General features: G+C 48.8%; 1 protein-coding gene across 2 annotated transcripts in view; it reads right to left on the reverse strand.

Moving 5' to 3' along the window:
• Positions 1–18,153, reverse strand: part of LOC311232234 (uncharacterized protein) — a 28,502-nt gene extending 10,349 nt beyond the window's left edge. The window contains exons 1-2 of one of the 2 annotated variants that reach the window (XM_084318966.1): positions 17,912–18,153; positions 7,352–7,690 (exon numbers count right to left, since the gene is read on the reverse strand). In XM_084318966.1, coding sequence (XP_084175092.1) covers positions 7,352–7,690; positions 17,912–17,960 — 388 coding nt within the window. In that variant the 5' untranslated portion in view covers positions 17,961–18,153. The remainder of the gene's footprint in view (positions 1–7,351; positions 7,691–17,911) is intronic. The other variant, XM_084318967.1, reaches the window with a different exon arrangement.
• Between the last annotated feature and the right edge of the window lie 1,100 nt (positions 18,154–19,253).

The raw sequence follows: 19,253 nt of genomic DNA on the forward strand, positions 1-19,253 counted from the left end.
GGCATGCAGGGACACAGGGAAATGAGATGTAGGCAACCATACCGTCCCGGCTCGGAGTATGGAAGACCCGTGCGCCAGGGGGAGTCACAAGGGCCCCACGACCAGGGGGAGACAGGAGGGCCCCGAAACCAGGGGGGTAATCACTAGGGGTGCCCAGAGAATGCGACGGGGGGAAATCAAATGATTGTGGTTTCCAAGGGAGCTGAGCAAGAACCTATTCTGCAGGTCCTAGTGGAGGGCAAATTAACAGAGATGATGGCAGACACTGGAGCAGGTTTTTCCTGCATAAAGCAAAAATACGCCGCTCACTTACCCCAGTCTGGACAGTATGTTCGGACGGTCGGATTCTTGGGGAAAAACAACCGATAGCATATTACTCTAGAGCTCTTTCGCCGGTAGAGCAGGGTCTGCCACCTTGTTATCAGGCCCTGGCCGCCGCACATTTGATGTATGAGAAGGCAACGGCCGTGACAATGGGATATGACATTTGCATTTGGACACATCACAAATTGGCAAACTTGATTGAAGGAGGCAAATTTGTTCTGACCAGCCAACGGCAACAGGCTTACATGAGGCTCCTGCAGTACTCGGACGTTACGATAAAAACATGCCACGGCAGTAACCCGGCGGATCTGGTACCACTCCCGAGCGAGGGTCAACCGCATGAGTGTGAGGTGGAGGTACAGGCTTTCGTGAAACTCCGTCCTGATTTGGGAGTCGACCCGCTCGCGATAGCAGAACTCTCACTTTTTGTGGATGGGTCCTGCTATCGGGAGGGGGAAAATTTAAGGTCAGGATACGCCGTCGTACAGTGCAAACCTAACGGAGAAACACTAACAAGAAAGGCCGAACAATGCATGCAACCATGTTCGGCCCAGCTTGCAGAACTAATAGCACTAACAGAAGCATGCATAATAGCTAAAGATCGCACGGTTAACATCTTTACAGACTCTGCGTATGCGCATGGCGTATGCCACCTATTCGCGGCCATTTGGAAGGCAAGAGGCTTTAAGAAATCGGACGGCTCACCGATCCTTCACCACAAGCAGGTTGTGGCGCTTATTCAGGCTGTAAAGTTGCCCAAAAGCATTGCTATCGTAAAGTGCCAGGCACACAGAAAAGACCTGTCCTTTGTGACGACGGGAAACAACGCGGCGGACGAGGCCGCGAAGGCGGCGGCTGCGGTGCCGTCCACGGCTGTTCTGATGTTTGCGGCCGAACTGACGACTGAGGTAACTGAGGATAATTTGAGTGATCTTCAGGACTCAGCCACGCAGGCCGAGAAACAGTCGTGGACGGAGAGGGGGGCTGTAAGGGGGGCAGATGGTCTGTGGAGGAGTCATAACGGTTTGATAGTCGCCTCCATCGATCTTCTGTCCTTAGTGATACCTGAGGCTCATGGTGTTGATCACTGTGGAAGAGCAGAGACCCTGAAACGAATCACGAAAATGGGATTTTGGTCCCCAAAGCTTCAGGCACAAATTGACGTTACACTAGCCAGGTGTTTAACATGCTTACAGGGCAATGTGCGCAAAGGAGTACCGACAGTGGCGGCTTACACACCCCTCCCTGAGGGACCATTCAGACATCTGATTATGGACTATACAGACATGATAACGCCAGTGCAGGGCAAACGATACCTCCTGGTAGTAGAGGACTGCTTTAGTCGCTGGATTGAGGCCATTCCATCTAAACACAAGAACGCGGACACAGTGATCAAGTTCCTGTGTCGCGAGGTCATTCCGAGATTTGGAATTCCCACGATATTACAAAGCGATAATGGCCGCGAGTTCATCGACAAGGTGGTTAAAGGGCTGATGCAGAAATTAGGTATAAGACAGCGCCTTTCCTGTGTCTATAGTCCCGGGTCGCAGGGGAAGGTGGAAAGGGCCAATCTGGTCATTAAAAACAAACTGTTGAAAATCTGTATGCAAACTAAGCTTAACTGGATTGATGCTTTGCCGCTTGCTCTGATGGCTATTAGAAGCAGCGTAAACCGCCAAACACAGCTAACACCGCATGAAATGCTTACAGGCCGCAGCATGCCAGCACCGCCATTTAGACACCTGGCTAGGGGCCCGGCATTAGATATTTTTGAGCAAGATCTGAAAAAATATCTTCAGCAAGTGACTAAAATACATGAAGCTGTGTTTCGACAGGAGCAGAGAAAGGAGAGAAAGGGGGAGAAGGAGGCGGAGAAGGAAGCCACCAAACCGAGACTGATCCCTGGGGACTTGGTCTTCGTAAAGGTCCACAAGAGAAAGTGGTCATCACCCCGGAGAGAGGGCCCGTACGAGGTGATCCGATCGACTGGAACGGCAGTCCAAGTCAAAGGATCAGCGACCTGGTTCCACTTCAATCACTGCATAAAGGCCAGCGGCGATCTCTTGGGGGATACAATCGATCGCAGTTATGCAGAACCCGACATGGAGGGTCCGAGACGGCAACTGGAAGGTGCAGTGCCTGCTGATGCTCCCGCAGATGTTGGCAGCAGTGTGCGGACGGTCGGCCGGGCACAACGACGTCATTTAAGAACCGTCACGGTCGACCCGTCCTTGAGGATGACGGGTTTGAGTGGGTAGGAGTCCCACGGGGTCCCGCTCAGGCTCAAGTACCAGCAGACTTTCATGACCAGGCTCAGAATCAGGCGCCCCCTTTTCCCTCCATCGAGGAAGGGGGGGAGAAGATAAGACTACAACCAAACGGGGTGTTTCCCGTAGGACCGCAAGGGCATGTTTTTGATTTTGACCGTTCCCCCGTTACAGGCGGGGATACTTACCATTATACTAACGAGCATCGGGTTGTGGGGGTAGATAGGAGAGTTGAGCCTGTCCCGAACCAATCACAGGGGACAGGGGTGAGGGGAAAAAGGGAGGTCAAGGACACTGAGTCGGAAGAGGTGGGGGGACAGGATATGTTCCAGAGGACAGCCGGAACGTTGAGGGACTCAGTGGGCTCACTCTGGGCCAGGTTGAGGGGTTTGCTTCCTTCCGGGGAACAAGATGGGGGCGACTATGACTATGACGAGGAAGACCCGGAGGCTGACCCGATGTATAGGGCGGCTTTAGGGAATGAGTGGTTTAAGTGGGTCCAGTACACGAGCGCGCAGAATCAGATAGAGGATTGTTATGTCTGCTCCAAGGCACGTCCGGATAGGCTGCTGGTGAAGGGCACGAAGTTCAGTTGGGCTCAGTGTGACAGGGACGCAGAGGCATGGGAGGGGCCCCATAATAGTCGCCCTTGGTGCGAGGCAGAGTGTTTGGGGTTTCTCGGCTCTAGTCGTTTTAAGGCGGCAGGAAACGTCACGGATTTCAAGGATGTCACTATGCGGGAACGGTGTAGGAAATTGGATGTACGTGTGCAGGGGGTAGCGACGGGGTTGCCAATACCCAGAGGTGTCAAACTATGGCTGACCAAGGATTTCGAGTGCTTGCAAAAGGAGGGGACCCGGGATGTAGGGGAGGTGGCAGAGGGGCGGTGCACTACTATTTGGAGCATCACGACTAACTGTACGAAAGAAGGAAAGTGTGGACACGGGGTCGTGTTAAAGGGAGTGGATACCAACCCACGGCCTGTAGCTTGCCCTTTTCATGTCCAGGATATGGCACTGGCGGACCAATACTGGCTCTGCGGCGGTAGGAGGTTGAGGAATACACTTCCTTTAGATTGGTCAGGTAGATGTGCCCGGGTTCAGGCGATCATGCCAATGGTGGTCCTACCATTATCAGTGACGGAAGGACCTTCTGAGTCTCCTATCTCTCGAACGAAGCGTAGCTACAAGGCAGACCCAAGGGTGTATCTGGACAGCATAGGACAGCCAAGGGGCATTCCAGCCGAGTTCATGGCTAAGAATGAGATTGCGGCAGGGTTTGAGTCTATTCTGCCATGGATATCGGTCAATAAGAACACCGGGTGGATCAACTATTTGTTTTACAATCAGCAGCGGTATCTCAATTACACCGAGGAGGCGTTGGATGCAATGGGGGACCAGATGCACGCGACCAGTACGGTGGCGTGGCAGAATAGACAGGCTCTGAACTGGTTAATGGCGGAGAAGGGTGGAGTCTGTTCCATGTTTGGACAGTACTGCTGCACATTCATTCCGACGAATGTGGGGCCAGGGGGAAAGTTCTCCGAGGCCATGGCTAAGCTGAAGGATTTGAGGGAGGAATTGAGGGGGAATTCTGGCCGGAATGAAGAATGGTGGGGGAGTGGGGTGTTGGAAAGATTGGGACAGTGGGGAAGCATAGTGATGCAGACGGGGATATCCATCGGGGTGGCAGGGTTGATATTGGTTCTCCTTTTCTGTTGTGGTATGCCTCTCTTGGGTAGGCTGGTAACTTCACACGTAACGAGCCAAATGCTGATGGTGGGACAGAAAGAGATTGAGCCACAAATCGGGCCATATCCTCAGCTTTATGCTGCCTTAGAGGGAGACGAGGGGATAGAGGATTAGGGGTATGGTGAGGTAGGGACATTTTCTTTTTGTTGGTTCTTTCCTTTAAGAGTGACGGGGGATGGTCTGAGTGCAGTTTTGTTGGTTTATTCCTTTAACTAGGAATTTTAGTCTGATTTTCTAATGATCCTTCGGCATAGAGATTGCAACCATTGAAAATCATTGCATTGTTTTTTATTTTTTTATTATTTTTTGTTTATTTTACTTGTGGTCCTGGTCAAACCGGAATGGGAAGGGGCATCGGCAGAGTGTCGGTTCTGAGCCTGAGGAAGCATTGAGAAGAAGTGGTCGGGGGATCGGTTCTGGGGACTGGAGGGACAAAGGGGGGGGGGCTAACGCAGTGGGCAAGATGGGCACCTCCCGTCGAAGATGGGGGGACACGTGGTGAGGTCGGTACCAGCGCCTCCCGTCCAGGCATGGGGACATGCTTCTACGAGGACTGGAGGTGTGGCGTGGTGGTTGCTGTATTGGCAAAATGTGACTTTTGGCAATACGGTGAGGAGACTATGGCGTGGGCATGGAAGGGGGGCTGAGCGATGGACACTGGGACTCAATGTTATGGAAGAGACAATGTCATTTTTTTGGGAGGGATGTTCTATGTTTAGTTCTGACGGTCAACTTCTCCTTTCCCTGATGAGAGTCGCGGTTTCCGGCCGGAACTGTGGCTCATTTGGTAAGCGGTGGAGGTTGGGGGGATTTGTCTGTCAGGTTAGGATTATAAATTGGGGTATTTTTTTTTATTTTTTTTTGATGTTTTATTATTACTCTTGTTTTGAGCGGTTTTGTGTTTATTGTGAGAACGGTAGTCAGCCTTTGTTGGTCCGTTAGGGGTCCAGTGAATGAAGTAAGGTTTCTTGTTTAGTTAGACGTTCACATTTTCTTGGTTATATGATTTGGGTGGGACTAGGGATAGCCCCAAATGGGGGAATGTTGGGGAAAATGTGTATACGAGGGTGGAGGTAGGAAAGGGGTTAGTCTTGACTAGTTTAATATAGGTCAACTAGCAGGGCTCAAAGACACTAGGGCGACAGTCTGGCTGATGTTCTTAAAACAGCTTCAAGATAGCAGATGGACATTTCAGTACATCATATCGTGTGTTCTAATCTTGTGTCTTTTCTCTCTTACACACATACACAGCACACACACAGACACAGCACACACACACAGACACACACAGTCGCACAGACATACACACCGACACACACACACATTCCCTGTGTCACAATACACACATACAATACACACACGTCTGTACACAGACGCACACACACACAGACACACACACACATACACACACACACACACAAACACACATATCTCACTCTCTCTTCATGTTCTTAATGTTTTACATCATATCGTGTGTGGATATCATATCTTGCTTATCTCTCCTCATGTTCTCTCTCTCTCCAATGTTAAATCTACGTATCATCTTAATGTACGTCATGTCAGATCTGACATGATGTGACACGTCATCATATCTGTCATGGGGGCAGGACTGAGAGGGGATTTAGGGACAGGCAAAGGGTTCCAGGACAGAGTGTTTTTGTTCAAGCTGTGGCGATCATCTTTGACCCATAGCTCTTGCTGTTAACGAACTTCTTTTCTTAAATAAATTACCTATTTGTTACAATTGGAAATATCGTCTCCTGCTGTGTCAAACAACCTTTCCACAACAGTATCCTTACAACTGTTATTTAATTAATCATAAACTCTATGCCATGATTCTTATTTAGCACTTTGTTTGTTTCTGTTTGTTGTGAAACTCATTAGACCCCCCCAACCCCCCACACACTTATTGGTATTTTATTTTAACCGAATCACATCACATCAATCCGCCGGATCACAAGAAGGTGGACAATAATCTTTACAAATGGATATGTTGATAGCGACTAAACGACTAAATATCAAGCGATTCTGTCACAGCGAATGTCTTAGTCGTTTAAACAATGTTGGATGATGTAATTGATGGGTCTTGAATCATTCTGTAACAAAAGAAAAATCGCGGATTGATTGATTGATACATTTTCAATTTTTTTTTCAATTTTTTTTCCTTTCGACTGTCAGCGCTCGCTCTAGTCTCCACCCACCGCCACACCCCCCCCCCACACACACACACACACACACACACACACACACGCACACACACACACACGCACACACACGCACACACACACACACACACACACACTCTGCCTGCAACGCGGGGGATAGTCAGACTGAGAGAGAGCTGGGTGCTGCGCTGTTCTAAGTGAGCATGGCCTATTGAGTTGATTGATTGATTGATTGATTGATTGCTAATTTTATTACTGTACGCTTGGTTTCCAACTGGTTAAGTTTAGGCCCTCTACAGTAGGTTTAAAAAAATAAATAAAAGAATAGGGCGAAGAAAACGTTTTTTTCCTATAGGGCAAAGAAAACTTTTTAATTTGTTTTACCTACTTTCTATAGAAGCATCTAAGAATGAAGTTCTATGGAAAGTAGGTCTGCATTCCCTTAACAATTGTGTGTATTGAGCCGTACTGTATTGTACCCATTCTGCATCTGGTAATAAAATTTTCAATCAATCATTCCAATAATACACAGTTGGATGTGTTAGTTGGTTGGATGCACTTCCGATCTGCTTCCACATGGAGGCAAATTGTCTTTTTTGTAGTTGTGGGAACTACTTTTTCTGGCGGATGGTTTTTTCAATAAATCTTCGATTAATGTGTGTTTATTGTATAGAAATAAGGTTGGATGAATGTGGCAGTTGTATAAAAGCTTTACACCACTTGCAGTCGTGATTTGTGAACAATAAACCATGCCTAGGGGGGTCTAACGACCACCCCTAGGCATGGTTTATTGTTCACAAACCACTCCTGCGCGTGATGTAATGCTTAAGTACAGTATGATTACCTGAGGTGATGTTCACATAGGTAAATTGTCCCTGGTCATGGGTCCCCATAGCCCATTTGACCCTGCATCCATATGATCCTTCGTCTGATTGGTTGGCGTTAATGAACTCGACAGACAGGCGTGTTTGATCAGCAGAAAGAGTCTTATAGAAGAAACGGTGCTTCAGAGAGGGTTCCAAGATCACTTCCTCTTGTAAATGCCTCCAGATCCACTCCCCATTCCAGCCACTTTCCCCACAATGCTGCACCACACAGGACAATAACCGACTGCCCCCCTCTGGCACGAAGAAGGTATTGCGTCTTGCCAGCACAGTTTGACCGCATTCTTCTGTATGTAAACCTGGGAGAGGAGCATCAACACCAGTTTGCATGTACAAACAATTAGGCTTGTTGTTTATGAACAAGAAACTGTTCAATTAATATAATACCACATTATCAACTTTAGGCATAACCCAGAAGAAACTGTATAGTATAATCATGTTTGATATGACCATTGAGAGACACTTTTAAATTCACCTTTTATGGGGAGCTAAACATTATTCAGTCAATGATGTGTAAAGAAATGGGTCTATGTGATGAACGATCCATCATAGCATTAAAGGAAAACTCCAACATTTTGGGAAATTAGCTTATTTAACATCTTCCCTGGAGTTAGACAAGAAGATACATACCTTTTTTGTCTCTGTGTGTGCATTTAGCTTTGGGAACAGTCGCTCCGTTAGTGTTGTGAAGGGCCAGATTAAACCGAATATATATATTTATTTATATATATATATTTAATTGTATTTGTATATTCTCTAATATTCCCTGATATCCCTTGTATATTCCTTGTACAATATGCATTGAATATCCATTCTAGCCTACTGAACATCCCATAATAGTCTCCATTCTACTATTGGTCGAGACCTTGGTGCCAGGCTGCCATACCCCTCAGACCCAGTTCAAACGTACCGCTCCACATGTACGAACAAGTCCTAGTTCCGCGTAGGAATCTGGCTACCGCACCACTAATGGGACTATTTGTTCATAGTGCGTATATATACTGCGCTACTAAAGTAGGACTTTCTTTTCAGTCCAGTTTCTTACCCTCCAATAGAGTCACAGACGTAAAGCCTCCCCGCGACGCCACGTGTGGGAGTAAGGCCAAGTTCGCCTACCATCGGTATTGAGACATCGTGTATATTAATATTTGAATAGTCATATTTGGCACTATATCGTCGAGTTGGACGTAGTCTATTAAGCTAATAATAGTCTGTTAATATATAGTGCTTCGTGCGGTGAGAATACTACTGTAGTCAGTACCCCATCGTTTCGGGCAGAGAACTGGCTGCTTACCCAGGGTGGTTGACCCCATGTGAAGCTGCACCCGAGGAGCCCCAGAGCCGACGAGCGAGTGGACCTGTATACCGGATTATTCTACCGACGACAGCCCGCCTTCCCAGGCACGGATTATGCTTTGTATACTTTGATTATTCCATGGATAAAGACCCCCGACACTGCCGTGTGTTGGAACCCCCCCCCCTGGAGAGGACGCAAGGTGAGGAGACGCTCTGCAAGACGAGGTCGCTTCACGTCTCTCCCCCGTGGACCGGAGAGAGCCGGCCCACAAAGAGTCCACCTGCTTTCATCTGTGGTCCAAGGATCGCCGGCGCATTGAACGGCACTACAGTGGGTTCACCTGGGATACCCTTGGCCGGACGAGGCAGCCGGATTCTACCCCCCCCCCCCCCCCCTCCTACTCCTGTCGGCTTACAAGCGACCGGATTAACCCCCTCTAGTGTATCTAGTATATAATCATTAAAGTATCATTGCTGTTATTCCTTAACTATTCCAGGTCGTATATTTACCACCTGCGCCTTCAGAGATTGGACATTCTCTATTGATATACCGACGAATACTCTTTGCCATAAAAGTGCATACTATTTCAATTCATAAATGTAATTAAGTGATTAAGTGCTTGTTCTACACACCATCGCTGTGTAGAAATAAAGACCTGTTTCGACTTCGTACATTTGTGTTGGATCCGTTTCATCTACGTGAGAGTGTTTATGATAATATATTTATGCCGTGTACTGGGTGGCCGAATATTAAGTACAAAGGTAGTGGTAGTAAGTATCATATCTAGTAATACAGTCAGGGAATTGTACCCCTCAGTTACAATTGGTCCTTCGAGCCGGAGGGTAATTAGTGTAATATTAATATAGTGTTATTAATATTGAAATGGCCTATGATGAACACTCCACGAAACGATCCTCCTAACCAACGCCCGCAGCGCGAACGACGGCTCCCTCAGTTCTTAGAGGCTTACGCTGTCAGTCAACAACCTAGTCTTCTACTAACAGTAAACGCGGTAAAACTAGAAAGTAAAAGTATGTCTAACCCCAACGCCCAGACTACCCCGACCATAGAGGCCCCTACGGGCTCTAATGTAACTGACCAAGTTCACGGTGGGGACCAGTGGGAACCAGACATGACTTCACACCCCGCCAGTACTGAAGAAGTAGTCCCCGATGAGTCCCGGGAGGAATACAACGCTACCGAGAGAAAACTCGGCACGGAAGAAGACGGGGAGAGCACCGTGGAGATAGAACTCCAAGGCTCCGCAAGGAGTACCCCGAGGGAAGGCTCCCCTATACAACCGCCTTCTCCCAGCGAGGCAGAGAGGACCCTACAGCAGGCCTTCCTCATCAGCCTGAACGCCGCTGCTGAACGCGACCGACTGCAGATCCAGCAGCGAAGCGAACACGAGCAGATACGTCTAGAAATAAGACGCATTCAGATGGAAGAGAATGTGGCCCGAGAACGAGCCGGTGCTCAACGGGACGCAGCGCGCGACAGACAGCAGTCGCAACTAATAGAACAGCTGATCAGACGGACAACACCCTCTCCCTCCGCCAGAGGCTCCAGGAACTCGTCTAGACACACCTCCAGGGCGGCATCCCCTAGCCGAGTAAACAACCCTGAACTTGACCAACAGACGAGGTCTATACCCCCCACAGACCACCTCCCCCCACCGGTCCAAGCGAGACCTAGCAACCGGGAAGGAGCAGCATATCCTGTGGAGAGGCTAAACCAGAGACTACAAGCACTGGATGACCTAACTGAAGACGAAGAGGAAGAGGAGGAGAACCACGCCCGAAGACAGCACAGTACTCTACCGGACCAGGAGGCCCGGTACAGCCCAGGCTATACTCCCGCGGAGCTGCGCTACAGACCCCCGACTCTATACCCGGGTGAGCACGACGCACGACCCGCACCGAGGAACAGCACCTGGACAAGCGGGCCATGGTACACTGCCGGTACCAGCCCATACCAAGGAGCGGGAGGAGACTCGCCTAGGAGGCCTCTCCCCCAACGCTCGCCGAAGTATCCACAGTCAGCGTCATACATTGGCACGCCTATGGTACCCGACTTCACCCAAGAGAACCGGGCCCAGTATACAGAACTCTGCATGTGTCTGGAGACCATGTTGGTGGATGTATTGGATGAACGCCACAAATACGCCATCCTACTGAAGCACTTAAAGGTACCCCGCGCACATAATATAGCGCTCGCCTACGCGACTTCCACCACCCCATACACAGCAGCGCTGGTAGCATTGGACCAGAGGTATGGGCGCATATGGGATTACGTGATCCAGGAGATCCGACACATCGACCGCTTACCCCCAGCAATAGACAATCGAGCACTGGACGACCTGTCCATCAGAGTGCAGTCCCTGGTAGGGATGTTGGGAGCGCAAAGAGAGAAGGGGAGGCATGAACTTTACGCCAACTCAAATGTGGAAAGGATCCTGGAGAAGCTGCCGCCCGCTCGTCAGGAGCGCTTTAGGCGGCAGAGGGACCACAGAGACCCGAATGGCCCCGAACCGAACCTCCTCGATCTAGCAGACTTCCTGGCGAGAGAAGTCAGCAGCCTACGGCTAGATACATTCGGACGGAGCACCCCTGGCTCCAGAGAAGGAACCAGACGACTAAATGATGGAAGAAGATCGGTGACTGTGATGCACCAATCGGAGTCAGTACCGAGCAGCAGGAGCCACAGTACCCCCTCCAGAACGGAGAAGTGGAAGATAGTGTGCCCCTACTGTGAGAAAGAACACTGGCTAGCGCAATGTGACTCCTTCCCCAAGCTGAACGCAGAGGAAGCAGGTCAATGGATAAAGTCCAACAAGCGCTGTTTTCGCTGTGCGCGCTCACACATGGCAGCCGAATGCCGCTTAAAGAAAAGGTGCACCAAGTGCGATGGAGCCCATCTGGACATACTTCACGACAGTAACAGACGGCGCCCTTCACCTGCACCATCCAGCCGCAAAGCGAGCGTCATGTACATCGATCCCGCCAGCAGCAGTGGAGCCCGAGTACTCCTAAAAGTAGTGCGTGTGACACTAAGCTACCAGAATAAAGTCCTGGACACTTACGCCGTCCTCGATGACGGGTCAGAGAAGACCCTGCTGCTCGCCTCCGCTGCGGCCCAGCTAGGGCTGCGGGGAAGCGAAACCCAAATGACAATTCGGACAATAAGACGAGATTTGAAGACGATAAAGGGCGAGAATGTCTCATTATCTATCGCAGCAAGCGGCCAGCCTGAGCGACGGTACCAGATTGCAGACGCTTTCACCAGCCAAGAAATAGGACTGTCGCGGTACACATACCCCGTCGCCAAGCTGATGGAGAAATATGCACATCTGCGCAAGTTACCGATCCCGCTCATAGACAATGCTATGCCGACCCTGTTGATAGGCTCCGACCATGCAGACCTCATTGTCCCGATAGACCGGGTTCATACCGGACCCCGAGGCTGTCCTGCAGCAGTCGAGACCCGTTTGGGATGGACTCTCCAAGGCCCGCTCGCCAAATCTCTCAACCGAAGTACAGCCACTAGATGTCTCCACTCCCGAGTCACAGAGGGAGAAACCGCACTCCTGCAACACGTAGAGCGGCTATGGACCTTGGAACAAATGCCCTTTAAGAACGGAAAGAAAGACATTCGCTCTAAAGATGACATTTACGCCATTCACCTCCTCGAGACAGGGACCAAGAGAGTCCCGGTCAACGGCGTGTTGAGATACGCCACGCCACTCCTGCGGCGAGAAGGAATGCCTACTTTCCACGCCAAGACAGACGCCACAGAACGGTACCTGCTGAACACGGAGCGGCGCTTAGCCAAGAACCCCGCCCAAGAGAGTGTATACCGCGCTGAGATTGAGAAGCTCATCACAGCGGGACACGTCACAAAGATGGACATTAAAGAGGCTGACCAGACCACTGAATCGTGGTACGTGCCCCACCACAAGGTCCATCACAACGGTAAAGACCGCATAGTATTTAACTGCAGCTACCAGATCGGATCCCAAAATCTGAATAAAGAGTTACTGCCCGGTCCCACACTCGGCCCCTCCCTACTCGGCGTTCTACTCCGCTTCCGCCAGGAAAAGGTGGCCATCAGCGGGGACATTAAAGGAATGTTCCTGCAGGTGAGATTAGTAGAGGCGGACAAGCCCCTGTTACGGTTCCTATGGAGAGAGAAGCCAGGAGATGATCACCCAGCCATCTACCAATGGGAAGTCCTCCCCTTCGGAACGACGTGCAGCCCCTGCTGTGCGACATTTGCACTACAGAAACATGTAGCAGAGGACCCAGCAGCGGACGAAGAGGTCCGACACAGCGTAAAGAACAGCTTCTACGTAGACAACTGTCTACAAAGCCTTTCAACCCAGGAAGAAGCCGAGGCTCTCCTGATTAAACTCCGCGCCTCATTGATCAAAGGCGGCTTTGATCTCAGGCAGTGGGCCAGCAGCGATCCGCAAGTACTGCGCAGCCTCTCCTCCGAGGACAAGGCAGCCAGCAGCGAGACCTGGATGGCTACAATCCCGGGAGAAGCCCAGGAGATGACCCTGGGATTGGTGTGGCGATTCAAAACAGATTCGCTTCACTACAGACACAAGCCCCTGACTACGGAGCAGGGAAGGCCGGCGGCGGCGCCGACCACCAGACGGAGTGTGTACACAACACTCGCCCGACAATATGACCCGCTAGGATGTATTCTACCGTACACCACCAGGGCAAAAATGATTGTACGAGCATTGTGGGACAAGGACCAGGGCTGGGACGACCCCATTCCCGCACACCTTGCATCCACCTGGAGAGAGTGGGAGATGGAGCTCCACTCACTCCCAGGCGTTAATATGCGCCGAAGCTACTTCCCACCCACGGTGAGGCCAGAGACATGTAAAATGGACTTACACGTCTTCAGTGACGCCTCAGAGGTCGCATACGGATCAGTAGCCTACTTGCGGGCCCAAGACCAGGGGGGAGAGATCTACACAGCATTTGTCCTCGCCCGCTCGAGAATAGCCCCACGCAAGCAACAATCTATCCCACGTCTAGAGCTCTGCGCAGCCCTAGCCGGAGCGCACCTAGCCACGCTCATCCAACGTGAGCTCACCATACCGGTGTCTAGAACAATCCTGTGGTCAGATTCCACGACGGTACTCGCCTGGATCAAATCGGACTCATGCAAGTACAAAGTCTTCGTGGGAGTCAGAGTCACCGAGATTCAAGACTTAACCGAAGAGTTAACCGGAGAAACAGAGTGGCGCTACGTTGATACAAAACAGAACCCAGCTGACGTCATCACCCGGGGGATGCCCCTGGATGACCTCACCCGTCGCAATGTCTACAGTGACGGCCCCGCATTCCTAAGACTCCCGGAAGGACAGTGGCCTATGCCTATCCCGAGGGAAGCAAGTCCAGAGGAGTTGGAAAATAAGAAGTCTGTGTTCTGTGGATTGAGCACCGTAGCCTCCACCGACCCTAACATAGACGATTGCACGTCCATAGAGAGTGCACAACAAAGAACATTCCTGCGGTACCACCCGGAGTGCAAGTCCCCCGCTGATATGTCAGCAGCTAACTACGAGGAAGCAGAATTGCTTCTACTGCAGCGAGCCCAGAGAGACTCGTTCCCCGATGAATTGGCCTGTCTACAGGGAGGAAAGCCCGTCCCATCCGACAGCAGATTAATTCATCTGGCCCCCGAGAGCGACGCTCATACCCTCATCAGAGTGGTTGGTCGCCTACGCAGAGCCCCCAATCTACCGGATGACATTAAATACCCGATAGTATTGAACTCTAAGCCCCTCGGCTACGTCTCCAGCGATGTGGCGGATATCGACCCAGTTACCCCCAACACACTCCTGATGGGGCGGCTAGATCCTGCATTACCCCAGACAATGTACCGGCCTGAAGAAGCGAACGGCCGACGAATGTGGAGGTACAGCCAAGTATTAGCCGACAAGTTTTGGAACAGTTTCCTACTGCACTACCTACCGTCTCTACAGACCCGCCAGAAGTGGGTAAAGGAGAGAGACAATTTGACAGAAGGAACAGTCGTCATGATTATTGATCAATCACTGCCCAGAGCTATGTGGCCGGCCGGCCGTGTAAGCAAAGTGATCACCGGTGCCGACGGCAAGGTCCGAGCAGCTGAAGTGCTCGTCCAGGGTCGCACTTACACCCGTCCCGTGGCGAGGCTCATAGAACTGCCTCGACTCCCAGACACAATCGATGATGACCATGACCCTACAACCCTATGACTTTGTGAAGTTGACTGACCCCTACAGCAAACCCTTATGTGTAAATAGACAACGCGATTAATCTGTCTCTGTTTAACTGATTAGGTCTGGGACCTATTCAGGGGGTGGCTGTTGTGAAGGGCCAGATTAAACCGAATATATATATTTATTTATATATATATATTTAATTGTATTTGTATATTCTCTAATATTCCCTGATATCCCTTGTATATTCCTTGTACAATATGCATTGAATATCCATTCTAGCCTACTGAACATCCCATAATAGTCTCCATTCTACTATTGGTCGAGACCTTGGTGCCAGGCTGCCATACCCCTCAGACCCATTTCAAACGTACCACTCCACATGTACGAACAAGTCCTAGTTCCGCGTAGGAATCTGGCTACCGCACCACTAATGGGACTATTTGTTCATAGTGCGTATATATACTGCGCTACTAAAGTAGGACTTTCTTTTCAGTCCAGTTTCTTACCCTCCAATAGAGTCACAGACGTAAAGCCTCCCCGCGACGCCACGTGTGGGAGTAAGGCCAAGTTCGCCTACCATCGGTATTGAGACATCGTGTATATTAATATTTGAATAGTCATATTTGGCACTATATCGTCGAGTTGGACGTAGTCTATTAAGCTAATAATAGTCTGTTAATATATAGTGCTTCGTGCGGTGAGAATACTACCGTAGTCAGTACCCCATCGTTTCGGGCAGAGAACTGGCTGCTTACCCAGGGTGGTTGACCCCATGTGAAGCTGCACCCGAGGAGCCCCAGAGCCGACGAGCGAGTGGACCTGTATACCGGATTATTCTACCGACGACAGCCCGCCTTCCCAGGCACGGATTATGCTTTGTATACTTTGATTATTCCATGGATAAAGACCCCCGACACTGCCGTGTGTTGGAACCCCCCCCCCTGGAGAGGACGCAAGGTGAGGAGACGCTCTGCAAGACGAGGTCGCTTCACGTCTCTCCCCCGTGGACCGGAGAGAGCCGGCCCACAAAGAGTCCACCTGCTTTCATCTGTGGTCCAAGGATCGCCGGCGCATTGAACGGCACTACAGTGGGTTCACCTGGGATACCCTTGGCCGGACGAGGCAGCCGGATTCTACCCCCCCCCCCCCCCTCCTACTCCTGTCGGCTTACAAGCGACCGGATTAACCCCCTCTAGTGTATCTAGTATATAATCATTAAAGTATCATTGCTGTTATTCCTTAACTATTCCAGGTCGTATATTTACCACCTGCGCCTTCAGAGATTGGACATTCTCTATTGATATACCGACGAATACTCTTTGCCATAAAAGTGCATACTATTTCAATTCATAAATGTAATTAAGTGATTAAGTGCTTGTTCTACACACCATCGCTGTGTAGAAATAAAGACCTGTTTCGACTTCGTACATTTGTGTTGGATCCGTTTCATCTACGTGAGAGTGTTTATGATAATATATTTATGCCGTGTACTGGGTGGCCGAATATTAAGTACAAAGGTAGTGGTAGTAAGTATCATATCTAGTAATACAGTCAGGGAATTGTACCCCTCAGTTACAGTTAGCATAGCTTAGCTTCATCACTGGAAGTGAGGCAGGACAGTAGCCTGACGTTCCCTACAGGTTTGTTGATATTCTCATTCCTTCAAAGGATCCGAACCGATTGAAGTTTATGGATACCATGACTTAAAATCCTCTTACCTTGACGATTAAAAGCCTCCCCAATTTAGAAAACAGTAATCCAATGGCTGGTATTGATAATATACTACTAACTACTGGATGCTCGGAGCTAACCGGAGCTAACACAGAACAGGATGGTAAAGCAAATATAATGACTTCCTTTCTGGGGTTTTCAAAATAAAAGTGCGATGTTTACAGCAGCGGAAAATGTTTATTTTGTACATTATCTAACGTTAACACGAACCTAAACTAACTTTAGGTTAGTTGTACCGTTAGTTTAGGTTTGTGTTAACGTTAGATAATGTACAAAATAAACGTTTTCCGCTGCTATAAACGTCGCACTTTTATTTTGAAAACCCCAGAAAGGAAGTCATTATATTTGCTTTACCATCCTGTTCTGTGTTAGCTCCGGTTAGCTCCGAGCGTCCAGTAGTTAGTAGTATATTATCAATACCAGCCATTGGATTACTGTTTTCTAAATTGGGGAGGCTTTTAATCGTCAAGGTAAGAGGATTTTAAGTCATGGTATCCATAAACTTCAATCGGTTCGGATCCTTTGAAGGAATGAGAATATCAACAAATCTGTAGGGAACGTCAGGCTACTGTCGTGCCTCACTTCCAGTGATGAAGCTAAGCTATGCTAACGGAGCAACTGTTCCCAAAGCTAAATGCACGCACAGAGACAAAAAAGGTATGTATCTTCTTGTCTAACTCCAGGGAAGATGTTAAATAAGCTAATTTCCCAAAATGTTGGAGTTTTCCTTTAACATAATGACATCACTGCCTGAGTGATACTTCAAATAACAGCATTATGCAAATAATGTCCACCTTGTGTCATAACGTGGTTGGATAAAGCAGCAGTCCCTCCTATTTGTCATGTCACTGAACACCTGTACAATGTTTTTTGTACAAAGTAGGGTGACATTTAAAAAATAAAAGTACATATGAAATGAGTTGAAGGAATTCATACTGTACAGTTTTTCTCTTCTTCTGACTCATCAGAACGGATCAAATGTCAGTTTACTGTACAGAGATAACTTCTTTCTCTGTTACACAGAGGGATTATGTTTCACTGCGCGGTCATTTTGATGTCACTATGAGGGTGAATCAAAAACACATGTTTTTGATTCACACAAAACACAGCTATGATACTGTACCTGACTTCAACGACAGCATGGACCGTTAGATGATCCAGTTTCATTAAGCAGTATGTGATTTCACATTTACTCAGTACCTGAAACTCTACTTGAACTATTATTAAAAGCATAAAACGACATGATCTCAAACTGCGTTGACTCACCAGGAAGAATGCCGATGCAGCTGAGGGTCATAAAGAGGTAGCCAGACATGTCTTTCTTCAGCACAGAGTAGTTGCTAACTGGTTATAATCAGTTTTAATTTCCTCAATACAGTTTAAGCCCATGTAGCTCATCATCAGCGCAGCTACTTCAAGAGAATGAAAAGAGGTCTGTGAGCAACAATATCAGATAAAACCCCATTGCTTCAAATGATTTGCCTATTGCTGGCCTAGTAGTTCCCTCTTTGTCTCACTTTCTTTTCCACATCAAGATTTTCCAGTGTGTGAAATGGTTTCCTATTTCCTCTCAGCCCCAGGCCATATGGAAGGAAGTGACTCACACACACACACACACACACACACACACACACACACACACACACACACACACACACACACACACACACACACACACACACACACACACACACACACACACACACACACACACACACACACACACACACACACACACACACACACACACACACACACACACACACACACACACACACACACACACACACACAGTAGTACCGCAGTTACAAAATTACAGGAAAGGGTAAACCCGCATCTTTCTAAAAACTAGTCACATGTTCCAGAAACACCATTATGTAGTTCCCAAATAGTCCATAGGCTAAGACCATTATTTGACAAATCACTACCAACTAAGGTGGTCATTTCTTGTAGAGTATTTTGAAACGGTGCAGTGTCTTGATATGGTAAGTGTAACCACTAACCAGTGATGAGTGGTACCTGTTTGTTAATCATAATTGTAAGCCAATGAAGATACTCACCAGTATGTGTACTAAAGTTGTTTGGATGGTCCATATGAATACATTGTTGTGTGATAATAACATTTTAACAAAAGTAGCTTTGAAAGCAGGTTAAAACTGAAAATGAACTCACCCATGATTTAGTGATTTTGGAGACCATAGCACACTCATGTCTAAAGCTAGAATGAACATAGAGCTACAACCTGCAATTAGCAATCCCAAGGAAGCTGTAGATGCCAGCCATTCTATAGCTTACCGGGAAAGGGATGGACATTTTCTCAAGGATAACAAAACGCTGATGAGGAAAATCTTTATGGCAATGTACAATATGTTCCCTTGAACTCTCACCACAAGATATCTGAAAGAAATTGGGTACAATGAGGCGACCGGGTAGTGCAGCGGACGAAGCGTCTGTCTACCACCACAGAGACAGTGGGATCGAATCCAGCTGTGGTGCTTCCGGGTTGGCCGACCGTCCATACTAACACAATTGGCAGTGTTAGAGGGTGGGAAACCCGGCGAGGGTGGGTCCTGGTCGTTGTAAACAGCGACTCCTACAGTTTGGTCGG

Source organism: Notolepis coatsorum (assembly GCF_963971535.1).
Source record: "Notolepis coatsorum genome assembly, chromosome: 1".
In the NCBI taxonomy this organism is placed as follows: Eukaryota; Metazoa; Chordata; class Actinopteri; order Aulopiformes; family Paralepididae; genus Notolepis; species Notolepis coatsorum.